The sequence below is a fragment of the Rutilus rutilus genome, assembly GCF_951802725.1.
Source record: "Rutilus rutilus genome assembly, chromosome: 3".
NCBI classification, from domain to species: domain Eukaryota; kingdom Metazoa; phylum Chordata; class Actinopteri; order Cypriniformes; family Leuciscidae; genus Rutilus; species Rutilus rutilus.
The window spans coordinates 27033235-27061081 of NC_140211.1; the positions used below are offsets into that span (position 1 = coordinate 27033235).

General features: G+C 37.4%; 2 protein-coding genes across 2 annotated transcripts in view; one reads left to right on the forward strand and one right to left on the reverse strand.

Annotated features, from left to right (window-relative positions):
- The window catches only part of cep89 (centrosomal protein 89), a 116231-nt gene that overhangs the window by 49624 nt on the left and 38760 nt on the right, over positions 1-27847 (forward strand). The window lies entirely within an intron of this gene.
- Positions 10071-27847, reverse strand: part of LOC311288010 (E3 ubiquitin-protein ligase RNF182) — a 32118-nt gene continuing 14341 nt past the window's right edge. Inside the window, exon 2 of the mRNA XM_084405212.1 lies at positions 10071-11445. Within this exon, the coding sequence (XP_084261338.1) occupies positions 10658-11431 (774 nt within the window). The 5' untranslated portion in view covers positions 11432-11445 and the 3' untranslated portion in view covers positions 10071-10657. The remainder of the gene's footprint in view (positions 11446-27847) is intronic.

The window sequence follows — 27847 nt, forward strand, 5'->3', positions numbered from 1 at the left end:
AAGGCAACAGTAAAGGCCCGTTCACACCAAATAACCACTCGTTACAACCAAGGTCTGCAGAAGAGCATCTCTGAATGCACAACACATTGAACTTTGAAGCAGATGCAGCAGCGGAAGATCACACCGGGGGCCACTCCTGTCAACAGGAAACTGAGGCAACAATTGGAAGAACATTGCCTGGTGTGATGAGTCTCAATTTCTGCTGCAACTTTTAGATGGTAGGGTCAGAATTTGGCTTAAACAACATGAAAGCATGGATCCATCCTGCCTTGTATCAACGGTTCAGGCTGATGGTGGTGATGAAATGGTGTGAGGAATATTTTCTTGGCACACTTTGGGCCCCTTAGTACCAATTGAGCATTGTTTAACGAGTATTGTTGCTGACCATGTCCATCCCTTTATGACCACAGTGTACCCAGACATCCCACCTCTCCCGGAAATTCTGGGAGTCTCTCGCATTTTGATAGTGGCTCCCTGACGCCTGCAAGTTATATACAATATCCTGGAAATTGAGCGTTAGAGAGAGAAGCCCTGTTTCCACCCTGTATTAAGATGGGTTTTCGGGGATCCAATCACAATTGGTCAGCCAAGACACATTACCGTTTTCACCTGGTATTATCATGCGTTTCAAATGCATCTCCTTTGACCACTTGCATTTGAATTTTCTATTATATCGTCACACTCTACATCACTTTCACTTTCTGCACACGAATTGTATTGAATGGACACAAATTATATAATATTTTATTACATGGCTTGGTTGAATTCTAATGTAGAATGCGGTCTGTTGTTTCTTGATAACAGACCGCTGCTAAGTATAACACACCGTTGCCATGAAAAACAGAGCGTTGCTATGGATGCAGGATTCTAACCGTAGAGACGTAACGGACTGTTTTCTTTAGCGGAAGCAATACAATCGTTTTTAAATCAATAAATAGTATATAAGTTCCTATGTGTTCCCCTTTGAGTTTGTCCGGTCTCATTGATGCATATGTGTGTGAACATCTCTGCCTGTTTGGATTGTTATTCGTAAACTTTGTGTTGGAACTTTATTCTTCTGTGTCTTCGTCTGTCTGCCTGCACACATGCGTTGCTATTATTAATTATATAAAATTATATGGTTGGAGGTATGCCATCTCCTGGATGTGAGTTTTTGCAGGGTGGGATGTTTAGTGTACCCATCTTCTGATGGCTACTTCCAGCTGGATAACACGCCATCATGTCACAAAGCTCAAATCATCTTAAACTGGTTTCTTGAACAGAACAGTATACTCATGGCCTCCACAATCACAAGATCTCAAATCGCCGACAAATCTGCAGCAACTGCATGATGCCATCATGTCAATATGGACCAAAAAGGGGGGGGGCTGGCAAAACCAGCAATGCAAGTTTGAGAGGTGGCGCCCCGACAAATCTTGCGAGAATCACGACTTGCTTTACGGCACAACGTCACATTTATCAACAACATATGAAGCAGCCTCTCTAGAAGACACTAGCATGCATTTCAGACGTGAATCATGGCAGAGTCGACGAAGAAAGCGCGGTCGGAAGAGTGCAGAGACGGCTCTGCATGAGTGGTATTTACGACAGTAACGTTAAATACAAGTACTCCACAGCGACTCTAGGGGTCGCTGTTTGAGAAAAACGGAAACTGCATAGTGTGCCTTTAAGGCAGTTCTGGAGGAAAGTGGGTCCAACCCAGTACTCGCAAGGTACCTAATAAAATGGCTGGCGAGTGTATATTCCACTTCCGTCCGTAATGATGTCTGTTATTTTGTAAATATTTGTTATTTTTTGTGATATGTGAATTGGAATAAGCTGAATTACTTGAGCTCAGTGTCTTATTCCAGCAGCAGAAGAGCTTTTCTGTTTCCGGCATGCAAGTTCTTTTCTGTGCACACAGAAAAGTTAACATGCTTCCTTCATTCCATCCTGATGCAAGCTGTCTCTATAGTAACAGCAGGAGCACAGGAGATTGGCTGACTTGAGTCTTTATAGCTCCTGAGAGCTCTGACAGTATGTGTGCAAAGCTACAGGCGGTTTGTGTGTGTCTCTGTGTGCCTGAGAACAGATGCAAGTAATCACTTATTGTCATTTGGAAAAGAAATAAGATATGGCCCTACAGTGAAATCAGACAGCAATTACATTTTTTGCAATATATATACTGGAAATGGAAGCCTTAAACACAATCACAGAGGGAGTGAAATAAAGTAAGAAAGAAAGAGGCTAAAAGAAGGCCATTGCAGTTGCAGGCATTGTGTTCTTTAGGGTTATTTTTGAGTCTCTCGCTCTCTCCTGTGCTCTCTCAAGGTGAAGTGATGTGATAGATTGCATGAGATGGTGTGTGTGATCTTTTAAGAAAATAGAAGAGCTTCGCGCATGGGCTAGGAGAAAATTGCTTGTGTGGTAGTGTGTTCCAGCATATGAATGGCTGTAAGAGTCATTTATATTTTACTTATTCTGACTGCATCTTTTCAAGTGATATCATCTAGTGATAACTCCATTAAGACAAGGACAGTTTCCCATTTGTAATCTTGTTCAGTATTTTAGGGATTTCATGTAAAAAAAGAACAAATAATTTTAAGTAATAGGTCATTTTAAATTATTTAAAAAATATGTTATGTATTACTTTATACAATTTATCATTTTAAATACATGTATACTTTTAAATATAAATAAATGAATTAATATTATTTTATTAATAAATCAATAAATATTATTTTATATAAAACACTAAAACCTGTTTCAATGTGTTCAATAATGAAAAGTATAAAAAGTTGAATGCAATTTTTTATTCTAAACATTTGATTTCCATTTTAAAAACAGACATGTCTTGTCTTGAAATCGCAGGGGGCCCAATAATCGTTACCACCTTTCACCCCATCAGCTTTCAGCCCTGCTCACAAGGCCCCTTGGGAAGTTAGTAACAATGACAATCTCAATAAACCATATCATTCTTCCTTGCACAGTCAAAAACTGTGTGGATGATTTGTCTTGAAAATATAGCAAGATGCAGAGCTTGTGATGTGAAAAGGGATCGATGAATTAAACCTGACATGTGGCTAGAGGAGCATTGTCAAGTTTGTTGTCTGTCTGCTTTGCCAAAGGGAGAATATGTTTGGTCCTCTTCTCAAATCACAGAGGCACATGGTGACGTGTGTGGTCAGACAGTTTTATGGACATTAGCCCAGATCTGTAGACACATCCACTTTGTATAAATTAGGCTGCTTAGTATGGCTTAGCACACCTCCTTGCAAAACACACACACACACACACACACACACACACACACACAACACACACACTTTCGTTCACGGACAACCCTCACTCCATTGCCACTAATTAAGATTTCTGATTCAGATTTGACTGTAGTAGAAGAGCAGTGTGACTAAGACCTCAGGCGCTGCTTGTGTGTGTGTGTGTGTGTGTGTGTGTGTGTGTGTGTGTGTTGTGGGACGAACAGAGCTGTATCTACTTAAGCAGATTCCAAAACATAAATATTTTTGAAGCGAAGACAATGAAGGATTCATAAAGAACCAAAATTATTTAAAAAATATGTTATGTATTACTTTATACAATTTATCATTTTAAATACATGTATACTTTTAAATATAAATAAATGAATTAATATTATTTTATTAATAAATCAATAAATATTATTTTATATAAAACACTAAAACCTGTTTCAATGTGTTCAATAATGAAAAGTATAAAAAGTTGAATGCAATTTTTTATTCTAAACATTTGATTTCCATTTTAAAAACAGACATGTCTTGTCTTGAAATCGCAGGGGGCCCAATAATCGTTACCACCTTTCACCCCATCAGCTTTCAGCCCTGCTCACAAGGCCCCTTGGGAAGTTAGTAACAATGACAATCTCAATAAACCATATCATTCTTCCTTGCACAGTCAAAAACTGTGTGGATGATTTGTCTTGAAAATATAGCAAGATGCAGAGCTTGTGATGTGAAAAGGGATCGATGAATTAAACCTGACATGTGGCTAGAGGAGCATTGTCAAGTTTGTTGTCTGTCTGCTTTGCCAAAGGGAGAATATGTTTGGTCCTCTTCTCAAATCACAGAGGCACATGGTGACGTGTGTGGTCAGACAGTTTTATGGACATTAGCCCAGATCTGTAGACACATCCACTTTGTATAAATTAGGCTGCTTAGTATGGCTTAGCACACCTCCTTGCAAAACACACACACACACACACACACACACACACACACAACACACACACTTTCGTTCACGGACAACCCTCACTCCATTGCCACTAATTAAGATTTCTGATTCAGATTTGACTGTAGTAGAAGAGCAGTGTGACTAAGACCTCAGGCGCTGCTTGTGTGTGTGTGTGTGTGTGTGTGTGTGTGTGTGTGTGTGTGTGTGTGTGTTGTGGGACGAACAGAGCTGTATCTACTTAAGCAGATTCCAAAACATAAATATTTTTGAAGCGAAGACAATGAAGGATTCATAAAGAACCAAAAATGGATAATTGTATGGATGGTTGAATTAATGAGAGAGATGAGGAGGTGGGTGAAAGAGAAGAAGAAACAGGTCTGTGAAAAGGAAGGATGTGAAAGTTCCCACAAGAGGAGAGAATATTGTGTATAAATTATTCACAGGTTATTAAAATTCATGCAGCACATTTGCCTGAAATGGCAGTAAAAAAAAAAGATGTTGAATATTTGATTGTGTGTATAAATACAGTCCTAAATGGAATTTTGTGATGATGTGGGGTGTTTTTAGATGACAGGATGGCTTTGCCATCCTTCCCTGATTGTTGAATTACATTTAGAGAATGTGGTGTGCACTGATAAGGAGGTGGTTTGATTCTCGATTGCTCATAAATACATTCTCATGGCTGAGTTCAATTAAATTGTACAAACCAACCATAGTTCATGCAAATTTTCTTATTGTTTTCATTGTAGCACATTTATGTCCTCTGAAATTATTGAAGCATGTTCTCTGAAATTATTCGTTGGCCAGCAGAGAGCTTGAAAACAGCTCCGGTTTTGATTCAATACAAACCCCAAGGTGCTGTCTATTGTTGTAGTATTGACCGAGTAAGCTGTGTGTGGCAGAATTCAAACTCTGTCTCTAGCTCAAGTTCAGAATGATGAATGGCTCTCATTGGAACTCAAGGTGAAGGCCCCGTAAAGAACCTGCAGGGAGAAGAAACACTGGCTTGAGTGAAGGGTTACAGAGCCGCTGTAGTTGTTAGTCAATGTTACCTTTAAAGGTCCCGTTTTTCGTGTGTTTTTGAAGCTTTGATTGTGTTTACAGTGTGCAATATAACATGTGTTCATGTTTCGCGTGTAAAAAAACACAGTATTTTTCACACAATTTACTTATCTGTATACCGCTGTTTTTACTGTCCTAAAAACGGGCTGATGACTTCCTTGTTCTATGAAGTCCCTCCTTCAGAAATACGTAACAAGTTCTGATTGTGCCAGCGGTTCATGTACGTTGTGATTCGACAGCAGCTTAGCGCACGTTGCCCGGAAAGGTCACGCCTCTTACCATAACGTGGAGACTGGCATGCGCATGCGCATGCGCATAAATTGTAACCATTGATCTCTAAGTACAGCGTCCCTGGGAAGGCCAAACAAAGGTGATTGGACTCCGGAATGAAAATAACAGCGTCTCGACGACATGGCGACAAACACACTCTACAAACGCAACTCTCGTGGGAGTGCAACAAGACCACGCCCCCTTTTTTGTGTATTCCTGTGGGCGGAGGTTAGTCAAAAAACTGTTCTACTGACGTCATTAAAGAAGGAAGTAGAGGGATGTAGTCCAAACTGGCCATTCACTGTAGGTGACTTCTGTTAAATAAAATATCTCGCTTGGCATTGAACTTTGAGCTTTATAATTTTACAGATATTATTTATACTCTAACAACAACATTACACACTAACTAAAGTTTGAAACATGGGATCACGAAGAACGGGACCTTTAAAGAAATAGATTTTAGATAAAGGTTTAGGTTTAGGCTCAGATCAAAGATTTATATAAAATATATTATATAATATAAGATCTCATCTAGTGCACTCTGCACGACAGCACATGTTGTGTTATTTAGACAGTTTGCGCTCTGTTATTGAATTCCAGGAGCATTTTCATCATGTCAGCTTGGCCAGAAAGTGTGGAACACCAGTTCAATTTGTGTCATGATCTCAAAGGGATATTTTCACATTCTGATGTCAGTGAGAAAGTGAGAGAGAAAACTATATTGTAGTGTAAGATTGGTTATGATTGGTTTTGATTTCCAACTAACGATTATTTCTCCAGGTTATAGATCTTTTTCATGTCAAAGCCCAATTTTCTTTTTCTTTTCTTTTATTGTCAAAACACACTATTCCACATCCTCCCCAATGCTGTCCTTCAAACAAACGTGCTAATTGAATGCTATGAAAACACATATATAGTGAATATATCTATGCTATATTATATGAGTTATAAAGCAAAATGACAGTTTAAATCTCTACATTAAAAATGAAGATAATAATAAAGATTAGGGGTGTGCCATATCATACCGTCCACGATAACACCGGTATACGTTTTTACATGATAAAAAAAGTCATATTGCGATATCAATGATATAGCGACGCGATGAAGTATGGCGCATGTGTCTTCTCTCTCTCGTCTCTCAAAATGGGTTGCACTGGCCAATCGGTACAGGCGGCGATACTAGACTCTTGCGTTTAGGAGTTGGGACATGACGGAATTGTCACTTGCACAATCGGGCCAGCAGCGCATCGTAACTAAAGTTTATAATTTTCACGTCTTTTTAAGTCTTATCAATTTAAACATTCAGACATACATTTTTTTGTGTATACTCACAATAAAAACAAAGTGTTGTGCTTTTTGCCAAATAAAGAAAAATAAACATGATGCGAGTCAATTCTGAAACACGTCCGAAAATGAACTGTAACTCAGCGAATACTCAGTCACACAGGCATACAGGCACACAGGCACACAGGCACACAGGCATAAAGCTTGAATTCTCCTCTTTTAAATGAAGTAATTTATATAAAAAACAAATATTCTCAGTTTATGCAATCTGTATGAAAAGAGAGAGATGTCAGTCGTTCTCAGTTCAGCGCTCATTATAGCTCATTAACTGCTAATGTAAACGCGCACGGAGAGCGCGCACTATTCAAACGCAAATGATCTGAGGCGATCCATGCAAACGTGTCAACGCCCACATCAGCTCGATAAAACACACCAAGTTTAATCAGACTCATGTACTTTAGGTTGTCTTGCGAGGCTGTGAGGAATAATACTATTGTAATAATAATCCTGGGAAATTTACCTCAGAAGTGCTGGTTTAGTTTAATTTCGAGGAACAACGGATCCAGCAGAGGACTGTGAATAGTAAATTCTTTATTCTTAAGTGCTTTGTTCTAATTGCGATATGCAATAGTGTCTGTAAACCGCAAAAAGACTGTTTAAATATGAATCGCGTGTCTGTGTGTGAATGAATGAACTGCACAGATGCACGCTGTTGTTTACTACAGAACAGCTTGCATCTGTGCCGTTTAGCTTTTACCAAACTATATAGGCTACTGAGATGAGTAAAAATCGACTGAAATACGTTGAAATAAAATGTCTTTGTATAAGCAACGTATTAAACTGCAAATTAACATTTATATGCTAATATATCATAAAACCGATACGTTACAGACGAAATATGAATGTTTAGACAAGATTTTGTTGATTAGTATTGGATAGATTATAAAAATTTTACTGTAAAAAAGACTACTGTCACATCAAATAACCTTTTGTTCACCAATTTCTGCTCATATGTTAAATATATAGTATGTGATGTTTTGTCAAAAATAAACTAGGTATATTGAATTATCAACTAAGATGTTATTATAGTGTTTGTTCCAATATTCAAACGAATGAATCCTTAACTTTAAAATACGTATGATAAAATGTATACTTTTTACAAAGAAAGATTACACTTGAAATATTGTTAAAATTGTAATTGTTGTTGATTTACATGTGAAAACTTTTTAATAAAATAGCAAAAAATATATTTACAAGGTAGATGTAAGCAACATCTTAATAGGTCAATATAAGCCTTCTCATTAAATGATTTAGGCCTATTATTGTTTTTAATTAGTGACACATTTGGGGAGAGGATATATTCCAAAACTTTATGAAAATACAGTATGAGAATTAACTGCATAGTTACTAGAAATGTTTACCTTGGATATTATACAATTTGCATGCACACAAAATAAGTCCGAACATTCTTTACTTGTACTCTCAGTGACACACCTGAATGAAAGGCTCATTATGCAGTTCTTCTCAGGTGTGAATCAGAGCATTATTCATGATCATTCACACCCCCACGCATATTGCCTTTCCAAACAAAATGTGTCTTACAAAGTTTAAGTCAATATATTGTTTTATGTGAATGATTAGGCAGGATGATTTTCAGATCATTTCGAAGCAAAAACTCTAGGCGACACCATCCATTAGTCAAAAGTCTTGTGGACACATATTTAGTTTGTGTTTTGTGGCCTTATTTCAGAAACTTTAATTTTTTGTTTTTTCTTCAATAAGAATGCGTTATAATAATATTATAAACATTATTTTCTCAAAAATACAAACATGTACATACATGTTGCTCACATATCATGGTAGCCCTGTTTGTGCTAAATAGTGTAATTACACCTTTGCCATTAATATGTTTATAAGCAACTGAAAAAAGCACAAATGTCAGGGCATGTCAAAACATCTCAAGGACCCCAAATACACATTAGATTGTAAAAAATCTGAATTAATAGCCTATGTATTTAATTTAGTCAGGACTAAAAGACTATCATTTTTATTTTACATTTGATTGCTTTATTCAGTTTCTGTAGTATTTCTGAATATTAGTGTTAGACCTACCCAAAAACGTTTCTCTTTATTTGTATCTTTATTATTTTGTATTAAGTATTGCTACTTTTTTCAATTTAATTCAAAGATTAAAATCAAGCTTCCTTGTGTTGTGTAAACTCTTAACAACAAAATTACGCCATTGTAAAAACGCAATGAGTGAGCAAACATTTAAGTGAGATAAATATAATAAAAAAAAAAGCCCATTGGGCATTTAGCTCGTTGGAAAAGGATGGAAAATGCCCTTCATTTTGTTTGCACTAATAAATGCGGTTGCCTGCCAGCTGCAATCACCAATAAAACGTTGTTCCATATATTTTTTCTATATCGTCATAAATATCATTATCGCAAATTTTCTTGAAATAACGTGATATAATTTTGAGGCTATATCACCCACCCCTAAAGAAAAACACAAACTCAGTGTTAACCGATTAGAGGGATGTTCTGTTACTGTCATTTCTTTATCTTGTAAATGTAAGAAACGTCTTAAATTTTATTCAATTACATGCTGTTATTCCTTTACAGTTACTACTCTCATAAAATACTTGATTACATGTAGACTTTTAAACCTACATTTAATGTCCAACAGCAGAATATTTCTGCACTGAATATTAATCGTCTCCCTCTCTACTGTGTTCTGTGTGTTTGACGCACATGTGCGCGCCATCGCTCATTCAGTTAAGTAGAAATACTCGCGTGAATTTGTAACATTTTCAGATTTCAGATTTAACCGTATAATGCAAGTTTAGCACTGAGGAAAATATCTCACTCATTAAATAGCACACGCATCTGTCAAAGCACCTGACAGGGCAAGCTGCGTTAAACATTACGCTTGTATGCATTAGCTTGAAGCTTAAAATAAAGAATTCTTATGTTTTGATCAGCTTGGATTACGCACCTATCCGGCTGCAGCTCACTCTGCACACTATTCTCCACTATTTTTAGATGCATTATTCAGTGCTGTAATTTGACTCCACTGGCCGAAGTTTTCTGTGCATGGTCAGCAGACTTGACTAATTAATAATGACATTCGTTGTCAATGATTTTCATTATCGATTACTAACGATTTTATCGATTAGTTGTTGCAGCCCTAGTCTTGATGTAAAAACATGGCATACTCCAAGGAGTTCTGGAGGGTCTTTTTGAACAGATGGACAGAACAACAGCATGGGTCAAATCTCTTTATTAAAAGGTCATCACCACCCTCATACCTCAGTGGTTAGCCACCCCTTCACTTTGTAATACCTACAGTAGAAGTTTTTAACCAGACAGACTATTCCAGTCTTATTAACCTGTAAGTGCAGCCCATGGAGCCTTTTCATTGATAATCAGGGCTGTTTATTTCACAGCGATGAGAATCAACCACAATCAAAATTGTATTCTTTATGGCCCATCTGCTCTGCCTGGCTGGACACATAAAGTCCATCTTCTCCGCTTTGATAAACTCCCACTCATGTATCATCATCTGATCGGCATGGAGAACTTTCTTAGGTCAGCTTTTTTACTTCAAAATGAGCTTGAAGGGTGTGTGCAGAAGCTATGCTAAGCTAATAGTGTTTCGTCCAGACTGACCTTCCTCTTTAATGTTTGACTTATCCTCTTATCACAGCTGCTTGTACACATCCTTTCAAAGCAAGAAGGTACACATAGCATTTGATTTGCAACAAGGATATTCAGATGCCAAGAGCTTATTTTTATCTCCTCTCAATGTGGTGAGATGAAGTAGCCTGATTTTCAGTGGCTTGTTTCATACCAGTCACCCCCTATTAGAGCAGTCGCACATGCCCTGGCACAGACACTGGCAGAAGCCGTAGACCAGACAGACTGTGAGACTGGATGGCACCAGACTCACACACACAATCCCAAGAGTCACTCTCTGGATCACCAGCAAGTAGATGCCAAGTGGCAGCGAACCGAAGTAGAAAAAGCCCAACAGCCACACCAATACCCGCGGCACATGATTGCAGAACTTAGATAGTGCATCTGGGTCCACCGCACCGCTGTTGGATGCTACGGACACTGAGTCCAAACTGTGGTCACCGTAATAATCAGAGCTGCCATTTTGACTGGGCGAGCGCTGCTGATCCCGTTGCACTTCCATGATGGTGATGACCAGGCAGTTAGAGGAGTCGTGGGATGGGCTATCATTGGAGGACAAGCTCTTTGGCGTCAGCACTACCTCCTTACTGTGGTCCGAGCTCCAGGACTTGTCGCGCACAGCCAGACGGGACATGATGTTCGAGTCATCTGGCAGCCCGGCCACTTCGTACTCACTGACCTGCGTTTCGTGACGGCAGAAAGGGCAGCTGATGGAGCTTGAGCCGTCCCCAATGTCCAGGATCTTATTGAGGCATCTGGCACACACACGGTGCAGGCAGTCCAGAATCTTGGGCTTGCGGTTGTGTGCATTGTAGCGCTGGTAGCAGATTTTGCACTCCAAATCGTCATTGGTGGTGCCATTGAGGCTGGTGTTAGTATTAATGCTGGCATTAGCAGAGCCCTCCTCTGGTCCAGCCTGAGCACAGCTCATCGTGGCCTCATGCTCTAGGAAACAAGAACAGGATGTTTTAGCACAGAGTATGACAACATGCACTTATACAGCGATATACGGTATACGGTCATTTTTTATTTCAAGATGAAAGGTGAGACACATTAATTCAACACAATTTGTGGACACATTAATTCATTTAGATTTGTACTATACCAAATATTATTTATGTTTTGAGGTTAAAAGAATTTGGGCAGAATGTTCCCAGTGGTTCCCAATGTTGTTGTTACAAATAAAAAATTGTATGATTCATTATAACAACTTGCTTGTCAAAATGCATAACATTTTTGATTTAGAGTTGTACATTAATGGTACCTTTAAAAAAAAAAAAAAATGAAACAAAGAAATCATATGTATTTTACATTATAGTATTTTTCAAAAATAAAAAAGTAATTTTACTCCAAATAGGTCACCTTACCTCAGTAGTGGGGCAAGATAGCCCCCTTTCATGATTTTTAATTGTGTCCTGTAACAAAGTTTGGAAAATGCTTGATTTTAACCATTATGTTTTCAAGGTTTGAAATGTGCTTGTATAAATAAAGTATGATTGCTGCTTATAGATCTTCAACTTGCCAACCAACCGTGACATCGTAATCTTATACATGCTAATCTCATCTCTAAATATGTTACAGTTCAATAATAAATGCACACTATTCTTAAAGAGGGCAACTGCCCCCATCTTACCCTACTTAAAGTATCCCCAATTTTAATAGCAGTTTACCGGATGTTTAATATTATTAATTAATTCATATTAGATCTTTATTATTTTAGTTGTTAATTACATTACTGATTGCAGAAGCTGTTTATATCACCATTCATTTCTAGCTGAAATGAGCTGTCATTAAAAATGAATGACACTGACAACAGTAAACAAATTTGTGGGCTTAGTCACTGTTGGTGATTTTACACAGGAAGAGGTTCCTACAGTGTGTTATGCAATCAAGCATTAGTACATTGTTAGTGTCACTGTAAAATACCAACACCCATGCAATTAAGTCTTCATAGGAAGAGTCCTACTGTGCCACATGGATGTTTTCAATGTCTCATTTAGTCTGCAACTCTCCAAAGGCCTAATTAGGCTGCTTTGTTAATCGCTGTTTGTGAAATTAATTACGTAAAGAAATGTGGGATCGACGTAACGATTTTACTTCTTTGTCTTGGGGAGCCAACTGTTTTTGTTTCCCTAATGTCACCCAGCCATTGTCATACTGAAGAAAGAGATGCCAGTTGTTAGGGGAATAAAATAGCGGCCCTTTGGGCAAAGAACATGCTCCTCCAACATACAAACCTCTCTCTATTATTAATGACAACAGTGCCTGTGCATAATTGTATTTCTGAGAGGAATATGTTTTGCTTTGCTAGATAGAAAAATATTTCCACCAGAGGCTGTCAATAGTAGCCCAATAAAGAAACAGGCTTGTAGGCTGTTTAGGGTTCAAACTGTATTAGCAGAGCCTTTTCAAATTACCAGTTAACAGAGTCATTGTTTCCAGTCCATGCTTTGTTATTTGTTACAGTATCATATAGGGGTGTCACTATATATCGCAATACAAAAATGCAAGAATATGTATCGTGGATAATGACTATGTATTGTGATAAATTCACTCAAAATAAAAATTACTGTGTGAGAACAAATTCAAGTTTACAGAGTTTTAGTGTCAGTACTACATTAAACTACTATATATAATGTTGAATATAATGTATAATAATGCAATGGGGGAATATTTGTGTGTCCTGAGAATGCCAAATGTCTTCTGTTAACAGTAAAAAGTGGCCTACATTTTTTTAAATATATTTAGTCTCTGACAGAGTGCAAGCATATTTGTCAAAAAAAAAAATAGCCTATTAATTTACACCCACAATGTAATATAAAATGTAGCATTTTAATCAACAGTAAATTTTTTGTTTACCTTTTACCATGTCTTGGAGTATCGCAGTAATATCGTATCGTCAGTTCAGTATCGTGATATGTATCGAATCGTGACATGAGGGTATCGTTATACCGCTAGTATCATAATTTTTTTAATCAGTGTGATTAAAATAAAAACCTTCACACGAATTTAACTATTATGAATATTTGCTAGAAATGAGTGTGAATGAGAAAGGCATTGATTGATGCAGTACTGCAGTATTTGTGAATCCAATGTGTATTGGAGCATGAAAGCTTTTCTTTTTCCTCTGTTCTTTTCTCCCTCCTTCCCTTTCTCCTGGCAGTAATGCCATATGGCGTTGTAACATGCTTTTCAGAGGACAGTTGTGTTCTTATTTTACATTTCAAATCTAATATAATAAGCTCATTTGTATCTTAAGTGGACAAAAGCAATTTTGTCATTGTAATTGTATCTCACAAAAAGCATTGAAATGATGGCCTAATGAATCTCATGAATATAAATTATAAATGTAACGGGCCATTTCATGTCACTCAGGAGAGCAACATGTTGATGTGTACATGGCGCAGCAATCTTCCTGGAAAAATCTGTTAGTAGAAGGATGAGTTGGCAGAAGTTTAATCAGAATGTTGCTACAGTGTTTTTCTAAAACGAAATTGAATGTTAAAAACAACACTATTAGTGTCGGAAAACTCTCTCAACAGACACCTTAAAGGGGTCATGAACTGATAATTAAAATTTTCCTTGATATTTTGACAGTTAAGAGTTCGTTATACTATTAAAAAATACCCTGTAAGTTTTTAAAACTCAAAACTTCCTTTAACACAGAGATTCTTTCATAATGACATCAAACATCTGAAAACACACAGGCTAATATTCAATGCATCTTTGTGCTTAAATACAACACTACTATGCAAAGTAAGCAAAAACACCATTTTGAGAATATTTCAAGAGCTCCACATCTTAAAAGAGGAAATGTGCAGAACATGCTATAAGGCTGTTAGCGGACATTGCTATGTATGATTTGGCATATTCTTCTTTCATCCTACAGGACATTAACCCTACAGGATATTTATGAGCAGCTTTTTAGGTGAAATAATTTAACGGTTTCATTGTCTCCTAAACTAACAGTGCAACTAGTTAGTTAACAGGAACATGTAGTCACACACACAAAAAAAGGTGTTTTATTGTTGCTGAGTCGCGCTGGATATTAAAGCTTGTTTTACACAGTGAAGTAGACACAAGCCAATGCACTGCGGTTTTGTCAGCACACATGTGGACACCGTTTGATTCTTTTATTTAGGGCTGAACATTGACAAATTTCACATTTCTATTTGATTTCGATTCACAAGCTTGCGATTCAATTCAATTCCGATTCAGCTTGATACTGATTAATGTGGATATATCTCAGGTAAAGTATATGTCAGTTTTTCTCAAGGATAAAAATCTCTCTCAACTAATGCTGTAAACTATACAAAGAACCCTGTTAGTTGGTACATTAGGCCTACTATAATATTTATATTATAACATAATATTTTATAATATTTAACTGATTTGTATTGTAACGACAAATCAGACACAATTATTTGTTATATTTAACAAATAATCTTTAAAAATCACTCTGGGATCTATGGTCCCATCACCCCCAACTAGGGCAAGAACCAGGACTACCTGTTAAAAATGTGGTCATGTGGTCAAGACAGAGGCCATAGGAAAGACAGAAACAGACCTTAAAACAGACTTTCATGCATTAATTTATAGACGAACTGATCTATAAATGAAAGTGCATCCCAGAACATTGTGATTGATTTGACAATGATTTACTGTCTTTTGTAGTGTCTTTTAATTCTTTATTTTTAATTTTTTTATACTGTGTATTTTATGATCGAACCAACGGTCAATGTAGCCTCACCTATACAATGTTTGGTCTCTATAAATTGGTATTTTGAAGATTGAAACGATCATGTATATGATATGTCGATAGCTGCGCAACATATTAGTATTACAAGAATTTTTCATAGTTTCTTCATCAGCAACCAATCCAGCTGCACATGCAAATGAGCACGCTTGAAACAAAAGATCCATAAATCGCCAACAGAGGAATTTTCCCGCTTGGAAATTCCACCTTTCTCATTGGTCAAGCAAACCCGGAGAGGTGGGACTTTTCTCAGACAAATTCATAAGTGACCCTCCTTCTTCTTTTTCTGGCCTCTACTGCTGTTTCTTCGGGTTGATGTCTGTGGGGACCCTCACTGGGGCCCATGGGTGCCGACAGGCCTTGACCACAGCCTGCTATGCCTTCACTCTCCCAACAGAGTCAGACTGTAATTTCTTCATTCCAACTCAGAAGAAAACTGCAACTTTACCATCACTGACTAGACAACCATCAACTCTTCCGACTTCCTCCCTTCTCCTGGTTGCTCGGTGTGGCCTCTACGGACCAGGGCCGGCAGGCCATAATCTGCACTCCAGCCATGTGCTCATTGAGACAAAGAGAACTTTCAACCAGAACAGAGTCAAACAAACCATGCAAGTTCATCACCATTTCTTCATTCAACACAGAAGAAATTGTTTGAAACTTATGGAACCATCAGAAGCCTTCTTCGGGAACTTCACGAAACGCTTTCACTGCAAAGGCCATGCAAGTATACATTTAATGAGGTGCTCTGAAAATAATAAGATGATGGTCTGAATCTTTTCCATAGCTTCATTCCCTGTGTGATTGTTTGAATGTGTATATGTTTAGATTAGTTATGTTTGTGATTTAGTTCATAAAACTTGTGCACAATACTTATTTGGTTCTGATTCTCTGCTTTCAACAAAGTTTATTTTACGATTTAGATTTTGACTACAGGCTCTTAGTAGTACTGTACAGTAAGAAAAACATTTCCCTCCCCCGGAAATGAACATTAAATTAATTATATTAACTGATCCAAATATTCATAATTCATTATTACAAGTTATGATTGATTATTAATATTTATGTTGAGCTAATTTGCTACAGTATAGAAACATTTAAATTGCACATAAGAGTTATAATAATCATTTTTAATTACATAATTGTTTCTACTCCAATTCGTTTTTTGACACATAGGCTAAATATTTCAACAGTGGCTGTCATAAAAACTTGCTCTCTTGACATCACAAAAAATTAAAGAACAAGCTAAGGAAATATAATGAATACTGTATGTAATAAAATGCATACATTTAGCAAAATGTCCCTCTATAGTTAACTACTGTATCTAACTAGCTACGGTCATTGAATGGCTTGTCTAAGATAATGTAATGATAAATGACAAATGTCATTGTTTACATGCAGTTTTATTGACGTCTTTCAGCGTTTTACACACTGACATACATTCTGATGTTCATTCATGTCTATTTTGTGCTATAACTATAGTTCTGTAACTATCATTTCAGAGAGATGGGCATGATAATGAATATGGCAATGTTGTTGTATTTGGTCTTGGTGGAATAGATCTGCTACACTGCTGCTGCTGTTGATTATTGCTGCTGCTGCTGCAGAGAAAGTACAGAGACAGAATACATTCTGCTGTGAGCATGGAAGACATGCTGCTGCTGCACATAAAACATACATGAAATAACCCCCGTACCAGATCTAAACAGGTGGAGCTGGGGAAAATGGAGGGTTTCTGAAGCGTGCTAACAGCAAACAATGCCAAGTAATTTAAATGTTGAGCTGTAAGCTCATTGGCTGCTGATGCCACAGCAACCAATCAGCTGCGCTATGTAGATAATGATGTGATCGCTAACAAATTGAATTAAGAACCTATCAGCCTGCGCCATCTAGAGTATCATGACTTGTATTTAAGCTGAAGAGATGATCAGTTCATATGCGCGCCGTGCTGCCACTGTTTGAACTGATGCGCTACAACGATTTGTCACATCACAATTAAAGAATGGCAAAAATAAATATAAAAAAAAAAAAATTTGTAACAGAATTAGCAGAATTTGAAAGTTGAGACTTAGCTTCATATCAAAATTAACAAAGCACAAACTTACTGCGATTTATTGGATGGGAGGCCCGCAAAAAATAATGTTTAGTGAAGTGTTGTTCACACATGAAAACAACTGAAAACAGTATTGACAAAAAAATTAATTCTTGGGATTTAATTATCAATATTGGTTCATCAAAATGAGAATCAATTAAAATCGAGAAATCTTTCATTTCAACCCAGCCGTACCTTTATTGCCATTTACTTTAGCCGGTTGAGTCACATGTGCCCACAACAACCTACCCATGCCAACATAGTCTGTTTTTTGGAATGTTTTTGAAAGAAGTCTCTTATGTTCACCAAGGCTGCATTTATTTGATTAAGAATACAGTAAACCAATAATACTGTGAAATATAATTACAATTTAAAATAACTGTTTTCTATTTGAATATGTTTTAAAATGTAAATTATTCCTGTGATGTGAAGCTGTATTTTTAGCAGCCATTACTCCAGTCTTCAATGTCACTTGATCCTTCTAAATCATTCTAATATGCTTATTTGGTGCTCAAAAATTATTCTTTTTTTTTTTATCAGTGTAAAAAAAAAAAAAAAGAAGGATTTTTTGAGCAATTAGAGCAATATAAATATTGTTACAAAATATCTTTATGTAACAATCTAGAAGTCTTTACAGTCACGGTAGTGTATGAGAGATCACCATAAAAATTCTGTCTTTATTCACCCTCATGTTATTACAATACCTGTTGGTATTTTCCATAGAATGAAAACCAATGCTGTTCAATAGTGTTTTATCCTTTGTGCACCACATACGATAGAAAGTCATACAGGTTTGGAACGACATGAGGGTGAGTAAATGATGACCTTTAAGATAAAAAAATAAATAAAGCACTAATTTTGCTCACACTGTATATTGCATAAATTCTTAGCATCTCTAGTAATCATACTCCAGGAGATGTGCAGTGTGTAATCAGCTAAGTGAATCAAAGCTCTTTATTGGATGAATGTCAGCAAGAGTCCATTACGTCACACACAGCAACATGCACAGTTCATTAAGTTGCTTTTAAGTGCAATCACTTAGACTTAAATTTAGTCGCCTCATTCATCTTGCTCTCCAGAGACCTGAGAATCCAAAATCAATTAGACCATCTTGTATATGTAAGATACAAAGGGTGAGAGCGAGGGGGGAAAGAGGGACTCTTGAGTGCTTATCTGTTTTAACGATAAGGCAATGCTATTTAAAGCGGTGTTCAATCATTTATAGATGATGATTATGAATACCTAATGAATAGTGAGCTACAAAAGGAAGCTCACTGGGTGCTGGGATCTGCTTTTAAGACACATGCAGATTTGTTAATATTTCATTACGCAAGGTATATAGTATATATATTAGTATTCTATATTAGTTCTTAATCTCTGCTCTTAAAGTCTGGCATTGAGTGGGTTAAACCAAAGAGGGTGATAATTCTGTCAAGCCCAAAACCAAATAAATCTGTATTTTCAGCCTTTATTGTCAAGTTAATTTTCTCAATAAACAAGACTGAACTCATCATCTCATAACTGTGTGAGATTCAGTATGTCAATATAATATCAGTATTCAATATAATATTATACTGCAAACTTGTGTACTGAATGTGATAATTTACCTAATTTGGTTGGACAGCAAATCTTATGAACAGGCAATAATGTCTATGTAACTTATTTAATTCTTGCAGTTTCAGGGTAGGGATTCAGAGCATAGGAAATAACAGTCTGCTGCATTTCACTCAATTATAGGAAAGTGGCACAAATCAAGAAATACCTCTGTGACAGTAATATCTCTCATAGATCAATACAGAGTTGAATGAATGAGAGAGCATGCTGGAGTGCTTAGTATTGTCTGAGATTAAAAATCGTTATCACAAATTTACCTGGTCTCTGCTCATAATCATCTGTCATTTCACAGATGTTTTAATTGTGAATCAGGCTCAGGGTGCATACATACAGTATGTACACTCTTCTTGTGCTATATCTTCAACTGGAGCACAGCAGTGAAAAAGTTTTTCCTGCTTGCTCTGTCCAATTTTTGCTACTTACTGTCATCTTAAAGAGATTGAGACTGGACTCATCTTACAACGAGTTCTGCACAGTTAGAGAATCTGAAATGCTGAAGCATTGCAGTAAAAAAATTTCCCTTTATGGAGGAATTGTAATGGAATGAAAGAATAGAGACGATGATAGAGTGAACTGAGCTTTTCAGAAGACAGTGGAAGTGTTTTTTGTTGGACCCTGATCAAAAGCAGATTGCAGGTCTGTGCTGCTAATCTATTCTGCCAGCCAAAATAATTGGATCCGCACAGTATGCCAGGCGATTTGATTAGGACCATGTCATTATTCCTATACTCCTATCTTCATATAGACACAGGTGAACACTTGTTCCTGCTCATCAGCCTCTGTTAAGAGGTTAAATATTTATTTGTATGCTTGAGGTTGAATGCATGCCATGTTATGTGGATTGCATATGTGTCCGTATCTGTTCATCTGTATATGAGTAAAGATAATGAATTCATAGTTGCCATTGTTGTGTTGGCATACTTGTTTAACTGATTGTGTATATAGTCAGTGAGTTTTATACCCTCACAAATAATGTTGGTTCTTTCTAGTAAATCAAAAACAAACAGCATAACCAGTGCAGCCTTATTCCCAAACGAATGACTTGGATGAGTCTATTCTTTTTAGAGAATCAAGCACATGCAGATTTAAGATAGCTTTATGGTTGTTCAATGTTTTGTAAAATATGCGTATTATCTGTTTTGTCAGTAGTATTTTATAAATATTAATGAATGAAATATGGTGCTACATTTTTGATTTTGTTAAATTACTGTTGTTTAATATATTGTTACGGTCAGTATTTGGATTGCATGTCTGCCACCAGAATAGGTTCAAGATTTTTTAAATATTTATTTGGTAAATGTACTAAAAACATTAATAAAACCATTAGTATACTGAAAACATACAAGGAATCAGAACCAGAACCATTCAATGTTTTTACAATTCCCATCTGTACTCACAAAATTCAAAAGTAAAGTAGAATGCATTCTTCCTATTTCCTGAAGGTGTACAGTAACAGTTATCTTGTGCTTTCCTAAATTACCTGTGATCCCTGCAGTTTTCAGTTGCATTAACTGTGTTACTCTGTTGGTTTGTTTTTGTTCAGCATCCTATCAACCTGTTTACCTGTATCAGTCTGTCAGAGAGCAGATGCACCTGGGGTTAGGTGATTTTGTTTAGGTACTGTATGAAAGAAGTTTAGTACCTATCAAGCCTGAGGGTTTTAGTATTTTAAAGTATTTTAAAGATTACTCACTAACACCTTTAGAGTAGAGTGGTATTATCTAGACTAGAGGACTGAAACTCCAATCAGATTATTCACTCAGTTTTATCTTTCTGTAATCTCCCAGCAGTACCATACATCTCATACAAACTAGATCTCCATGATCTAAAAGACAACCTTAGTGACAGTGCTGTAGGTGTAAAAGTCTTCATCCTCCTCACTCAAACAGGGCAGGCAGAGTGAAAATGCCATAGATCAAGTATTTTTGTAAGTAACGAGTCCCTAAGGGAGGTAGATTCTGTGTGTACTGTGTGCATGTTGTTTGTAGGCCTAACTCACAAGTCCCGTAGTGGGACCCCTGGCTTCAAAAATGTTTTTGTAACCAGGATTTGAGGAAAAAATGCTCTGTAGGTTTGGTGTCTAAGTGGAAGCTACGTGTGAGATGGGGAATAGATTGAGGGAACAAGCGATTTATAATTTTTTTATTTAGTTATTTTGGGGATTTTCTACTGAAAAAGAGGGTTATTTGTAGTTCACAGTCGAGCTGAAAGGGGATGCACACCTGAAAGTAGCCAATAACTGCATATAACGCTGACATATGCACAAATGTCCCTGGCTTTTAATTATACACAAATGACATATAAACATTTTATAAACATTACTTTTGCTCACACCCCGAAGTAGACCTGACCAATGTGCAAATCAACAAGGGACCTTGTATGCTTTAAAAAACACAAACCTTAGACTGAGCATACACTCCAAAGCCTATTTTCCAGTTTTAACATCTGACATTTTACCTTGCAACATCTGTATTCAGTTGAATATATTCTTTTATCTCTGTAGTAAATTTCACAATTCTTAAATATTATCTCAACCAAAAAGGCACAAATACTGCATCCAAAATTACATATATTCTGAGTACACACTTTAAAATGTTCTTCGATAGCATTGTTTCAGTGAAGACTTTTAACACATAGCCTATGTAACCTTTCTATTGCACAAAAGGTTATTTATAGTGGAAAAGGTTCTTCAGATTATTAAAATGAACTTCGCACAAAGAAAAAATATTTATTCTTATTAGAACTGTTGATCGAAAGGTTCTTTGGGGCACCCAAAATGGTTATTTTATTGCATTGCATTTTTAAGAGTTTAGGTATTACATTTGACTAAACTTCGTGACCATTAAAAAAAGTATGTTTTATGTTAGTGGTTCTAAGCTGGTTTGACCATGGGACCCAGATTTTCCCATGGTCATTAAGCCGCGATCCAATTTCTTTTTTAGGAATTTGACTGTATTATTGATATATATATATATACAGTGAGGAAAATAAGTATTTGAACACCCTGCTATTTTGCAAGTTCTCCCACTTGGAAATCATGGAGGGGTCTGAAATTGTCATCGTAGGTGCATGTCCACTGTGAGAGACATAATCTAAAAAAAAAAATCCAGAAATCACAATATATGATTTTTTAACTATTTATTTGTATGATACAGCTGCAAATAAGTATTTGAACACCTGTCTATCAGCTAGAATTCTGACCCTCAAAGACCTGTTAGTCTGCCTTTAAAATGTCCACCTCCACTCCATTTATTATCCTAAATTAGATGCACCTGTTTGAGGTCGTTAGCTGCATAAAGACACCTGTCCACCCCATACAATCAGTAAGAATCCAACCACTAACATGGCCAAGACCAAAGAGCTGTCCAAAGACACTAGAGACAAAATTGTACACCTCCACAAGGCTGGAAAGGGCTACGGGGAAATTGCCAAGCAGCTTGGTGAAAAAAGGTCCACTGTTGGAGCAATCATTAGAAAATGGAAGAAGCTAAACATGACTGTCAATCTCCCTCGGACTGGGGCTCCATGCAAGATCTCACCTCATGGGGTCTCAATGATCCTAAGAAAGGTGAGAAATCAGCCCAGAACTACACGGCAGGAGCTGGTCAATGACCTGAAAAGAGCTGGGACCACCGTTTCCAAGGTTACTGTTGGTAATACACTAAGACGTCATGGTTTGAAATCATGCATGGCACGGAAGGTTCCCCTGCTTAAACCAGCACATGTCAAGGCCCGTCTTAAGTTTGCCAATGACCATTTGGATGATCCAGAGGAGTCATGGGAGAAAGTCATGTGGTCAGATGAGACCAAAATAGAACTTTTTGGTCATAATTCCACTAAACGTGTTTGGAGGAAGAAGAATGATGAGTACCATCCCAAGAACACCATCCCTACTGTGAAGCATGGGGGTGGTAGCATCATGCTTTGGGGGTGTTTTTCTGCACATGGGACAGGGTGACTGCACTGTATTAAGGAGAGGATGACCGGGGCCATGTATTGCGAGATTTTGGGGAACAACCTCCTTCCCTCAGTTAGAGCATTGAAGATGGGTCGAGGCTGGGTCTTCCAACATGACAATGACCCGAAGCACACAGCCAGGATAACCAAGGAGTGGCTCTGTAAGAAGCATATCAAGGTTCTGGCGTGGCCTAGCCAGTCTCCAGACCTAAACCCAATAGAGAATCTTTGGAGGGAGCTCAAACTCCGTGTTTCTCAGCGACAGCCCAGAAACCTGACTGATCTAGAGAAGATCTGTGTGGAGGAGTGGGCCAAAATCCCTCCTGCAGTGTGTGCAAACCTGGTGAAAAACTACAGGAAACGTTTGACCTCTGTAATTGCAAACAAAGGCTACTGTACCAAATATTAACATTGATTTTCTCAGGTGTTCAAATACTTATTTGCAGCTATATCATACAAATAAATAGTTAAAAAATCATACATTGTGATTTCTGGATTTTTTTTTTTAGATTATGTCTCTCACAGTGGACATGCACCTACGATGACAATTTCAGACCCCTCCATGATTTCTAAGTGGGAGAACTTGCAAAATAGCAGGGTGTTCAAATACTTATTTTCCTCACTGTATATATATATATATATATATATATATATATAATATAATATAATATAATATAAGTACAGTGTACATTTTAGTACAGTGAACTCATTGTCATGTTCAAGAAACCAATTTGAAATGATTCGAGCTTTGTGACATGGTGCATTATCCTGCTGGAAGTAGCCATCAGAGGATGGGTACATGGTGGTCATAAAGGGATGGACATGGTCAGAAACAATGCTCAGGTAGGCCGTGGCATTTAAACGATGCCCAATTGGCACTAAGGGGCCTAAAGTGTGCCAAGAAAACATCCCCCACACCATTACACCACCACCACCAGCCTGCACAGTGGTAACAAGGCATGATGGATCCATGTTCTCATTCTGTTTACGCCAAATTCTGACTCTACCATCTGAATGTCTCAACAGAAATCGAGACTCATCAGACCAGGCAACATTTTTACAGTCTTCAACTGTCCAATTTTGGTGAACTCGTGCAAATTGTAGCCTCTTTTTCCTATTTTTAGTGGAGATGAGTGGTACCCGGTGGGGTCTTCTGCTGTTGTAGCCCATCCGCCTCAAGGTTGTGCGTGTTGTGGCTTCACAAATGCTTTGCTGCATACCTCGGTTGTAACGAGTGGTTATTTCAGTCAAAGTTGCTCTTCTATCAGCTTGAATCAGTCAGCCCATTCTCCTCTGACCTCTAGCATCAAACAAGGCATTTTCGCCCACAGGACTGCCGCATACTGGATGTTTTTCCCTTTTCACACCATTCTTTGTAAACCCTAGAAATGGTTGTGCGTGAAAATCCCAGTAACTGAGCAGATTGTGAAATACTCAGACCGGCCCGTCTGGCACCAACAACCATGCCACGCTCAAAATTGCTTAAATCACCTTTCTTTCCCATTCTGACATTCAGTTTGGAGTTCAGGAGATTGACTTGACCAGGACCACACCCCTAAATGCATTGAAGCAACTGCCATGTGATTGGTTGATTAGATAATTGCATTAATGAGAAATTGAACAGGTGTTCCTAATAATCCTTTAGGTGAGTGTGTGTATATATATATATATATATAAATATATATGAAGAGTTCAGATGCAAAAGCCTCTAAATGCCATCTGAAATTTTCTTCTAGAATGATCATTTTTATCAAGCTCGTATATTTAAATTCAATAATTTCACTTAAATGGCAATGAAGATTACCTATTAATTATCATTTAAGTGAAATTGCTGAACTTAAATATACAAGCTTGATAAAAATGATGATTCTATAAGAAAATTTCAAATGGCATTTAGAGGCTTTTGCATCTGAACTCTTCATATATATATATATATAATATATATATATAAATGCCATAGAATATTTATGCCAACAACTGAAGTTAAAAAAACAATTTCTAAAGATGGCTGCGCACTTATTTATCTGATGCATAAGGTACAAGACAAGGAAAGCACCAGGCCCAGACAGTGTTCCTCTATCTTGGCCCCTATCTTCACACAGATCACTGGAGCTGTGCTAAGTTCCTTCCTGCTTCAAATACTCCACCATCATCCCCATCCCAAATAAACCCAAAATCACTGGACTGAATGACTACAGACCTGTTGCCTTAATGTCTGGTGAAAGACTGGTGTTGGCATACCTGAGGGACATTACTGGACCCTTGCTTGACCCCCTGCAGTTTGTTTATCGAGCAAACAGGTCTGTAGATGATGCGGTCAACATGGGGCTGCATTACATCCTGCAACATCTGGACAAACTAGGGGCTGGGACTGAAATGCTTCCAATGCTCATTTTCGGCAGAATAGATAAACAATACCAGCTGCGCTTTCTCGCTCTCTCATGATCTCTCCGACAGCGAGTTGATGCACAAACCCACCTTCCCTCACGCACTCGTTTCGTTTGCTCCGGATGAATATTGTTGGTGTAACAGGGCTTAAATTTCTGCGTGGGACTGCACAAATTACACATAATTTTACTCATTCCCACAGATGTTGTGCTCACACCCAAAGCGCGGGAACATAAAAGCCTCTCAGTTCTAAATTGAGTTATTTTTGCCTAAACAGTCGAAAACACACAAAAGAATGTCAAAATGCTGGTCTTTGTGAGTATTAATGTAAACACAGTCAGTTATGTTTGAAGTGAAGTAAACAGTTGAGCAAGAAAATACATGTGTAACAGTATAATGGATCAGTGCATTAGGCATTAAAGTGACAGCAGCCTAATATACCTGTTGCCAAATTATGAGATATTATTAAAAATATCTATATGGCAGTTTTTCCCCATGGTATTGATGTCAAAATTGTGGCCAGTGAAAATGCTGAGTGGCTAGTAACTTTGGAAAACCAATAGCCACAGTGGCTGGTGAGCAAAAAAGTTAATATCAAGCCCTGTTGTCAGGCTTTGTCACGGCAGTCTTACGGAGAAAGAGGACCCAGATGCAGAATGACCAAGGGATTGAATTTTATTGACAAGACAAGGCACAATAGGGATGGTTAGGAGTGAGGATGATCCAAACAGTAGGACAGGGCAGTCAACAGGAGAAAGGGAAGACAGATGAGATCCTATCCGGGAAAAGCTAGGCAGGAGAACTGAGGAGATGGAGTAGCACCAGATAATGACAACACTGGAAATCAGCAGTAGTTTGAGGAACCAGAGGCTGGAAACTTTGAGCTGGAACTGAAGCTGTATCTGTCTTACTGCCTGGTCTAGGGAGCAGCAGCCAGGGTGGATCAGGATGGAGGACAGGAACGTTACATTTAATTTATTGCCTCACTTTAATATGTGAATTATATTATCAGAAAACTGAACATTTAGCATTTGTCAGGCTTTTATTTGTGCTTAATAGATAAAACAACGGCGCTGCACACTCAGGTATGTGGCTGCTATAAATTTGACCTGCCACAAGATGGCGCTGTTTTTGACACTCATGATGCTTTGAATCAAGGGAACAATCAAGGGAAAGCCTCAGTGCTTCATGAGGTTTCATTTGCCCATCCCTAAACTGGAACTAAACAGAGAAAAAAAAAACGAATCAAAATAGAACCCAAAAATAAGGTTTGAGAAACCTAGAGCAAAAGGCTAGAACTAGACTTCAGCAAACTCAAAAGAATAAAATGCAAAAACTAGAACTGGCAGGAACACTGTCTAAAAAGATCAGTAGACAAGCAAAAATCTCACATACGCAACGAACCAGCAAAGACATGAGGGAAAGGAGCACAATATAAAGGGATCAGAGCACATGAGGATCAGGTGAGCACAATTAGTGAAACAAGGACTAAACAAGGGGGTGTGGTAAAGGGAAACAAGGAGGTGGTACAAGAGGAGCAAATGGCCAACACAAACAAAGACAAAGCCATGTGCTCAGGCACAAGACAAATAAAGAAACATTAAACAGAGACAAGACTGTCAGGGTAGAACCCTGACACCTGTGTGTATGTATGTATGTATGTATGTATGTATGTATATTTATTCATTCTATTAGGGCTGTCAAAATTAACACGTTGATTAACACTGCAAAACACGCATGCAGTTATTTTTTTTTCAGTTTAACGCGTTAAGTAAAAAATATATTTTTTTCCGTCATTCTTTGGCTGCGCTACAGTGTATGATCACGCTATCATTCATTCAAGTGCTATTAAACCATTCAAGCACAATAAGAAGCATGTATTTTTATGCTGTGTCATGTCGCCGTTATTCTGTCTGTGCTGTGGAAGCTTCTTTCACCAAGACAAATTTCTCAATGTGTAAATATACTTGGAAGTTCAGCTCATTCTGATTCTGACTCTAATGTATGTGTCAATATATATATATATATATATATATATATATATATATATATATATATATATACACACACATACATATATATATATATATATATATATATATATATATGTGTATGTGTGTGTGTGTATATATATATATATATATATATATATATGTATGTGTGTGTGTGTATATATATATATATAAATTGGATTGGATATATACACTAGGGCTGTAACGATATGCGATATGAAACCGAAATCGCGACGCTCAGATGATCCACAAACCTGTGTCGTGGTGTGAGAAGGCAGAATCGCGACACGCCCCTTCCAACTCCCAGAGTTATCCTTCCCGTCCAGATCCAATGCTACCACATCTTTAAATAACTATTAGTATTATTTGAAGTTAACATTATAAAATACGTAGACCTACACCACAAAACTAGTTGAGGATCAATTCTTTAAAATTGGGCAATTCCAGCGTTATGGACGTGACATTTGCAGTCAAAACTTGAAATATAAATTCTCAGAAAATGCATTCTGATTTAATACCAATATATTG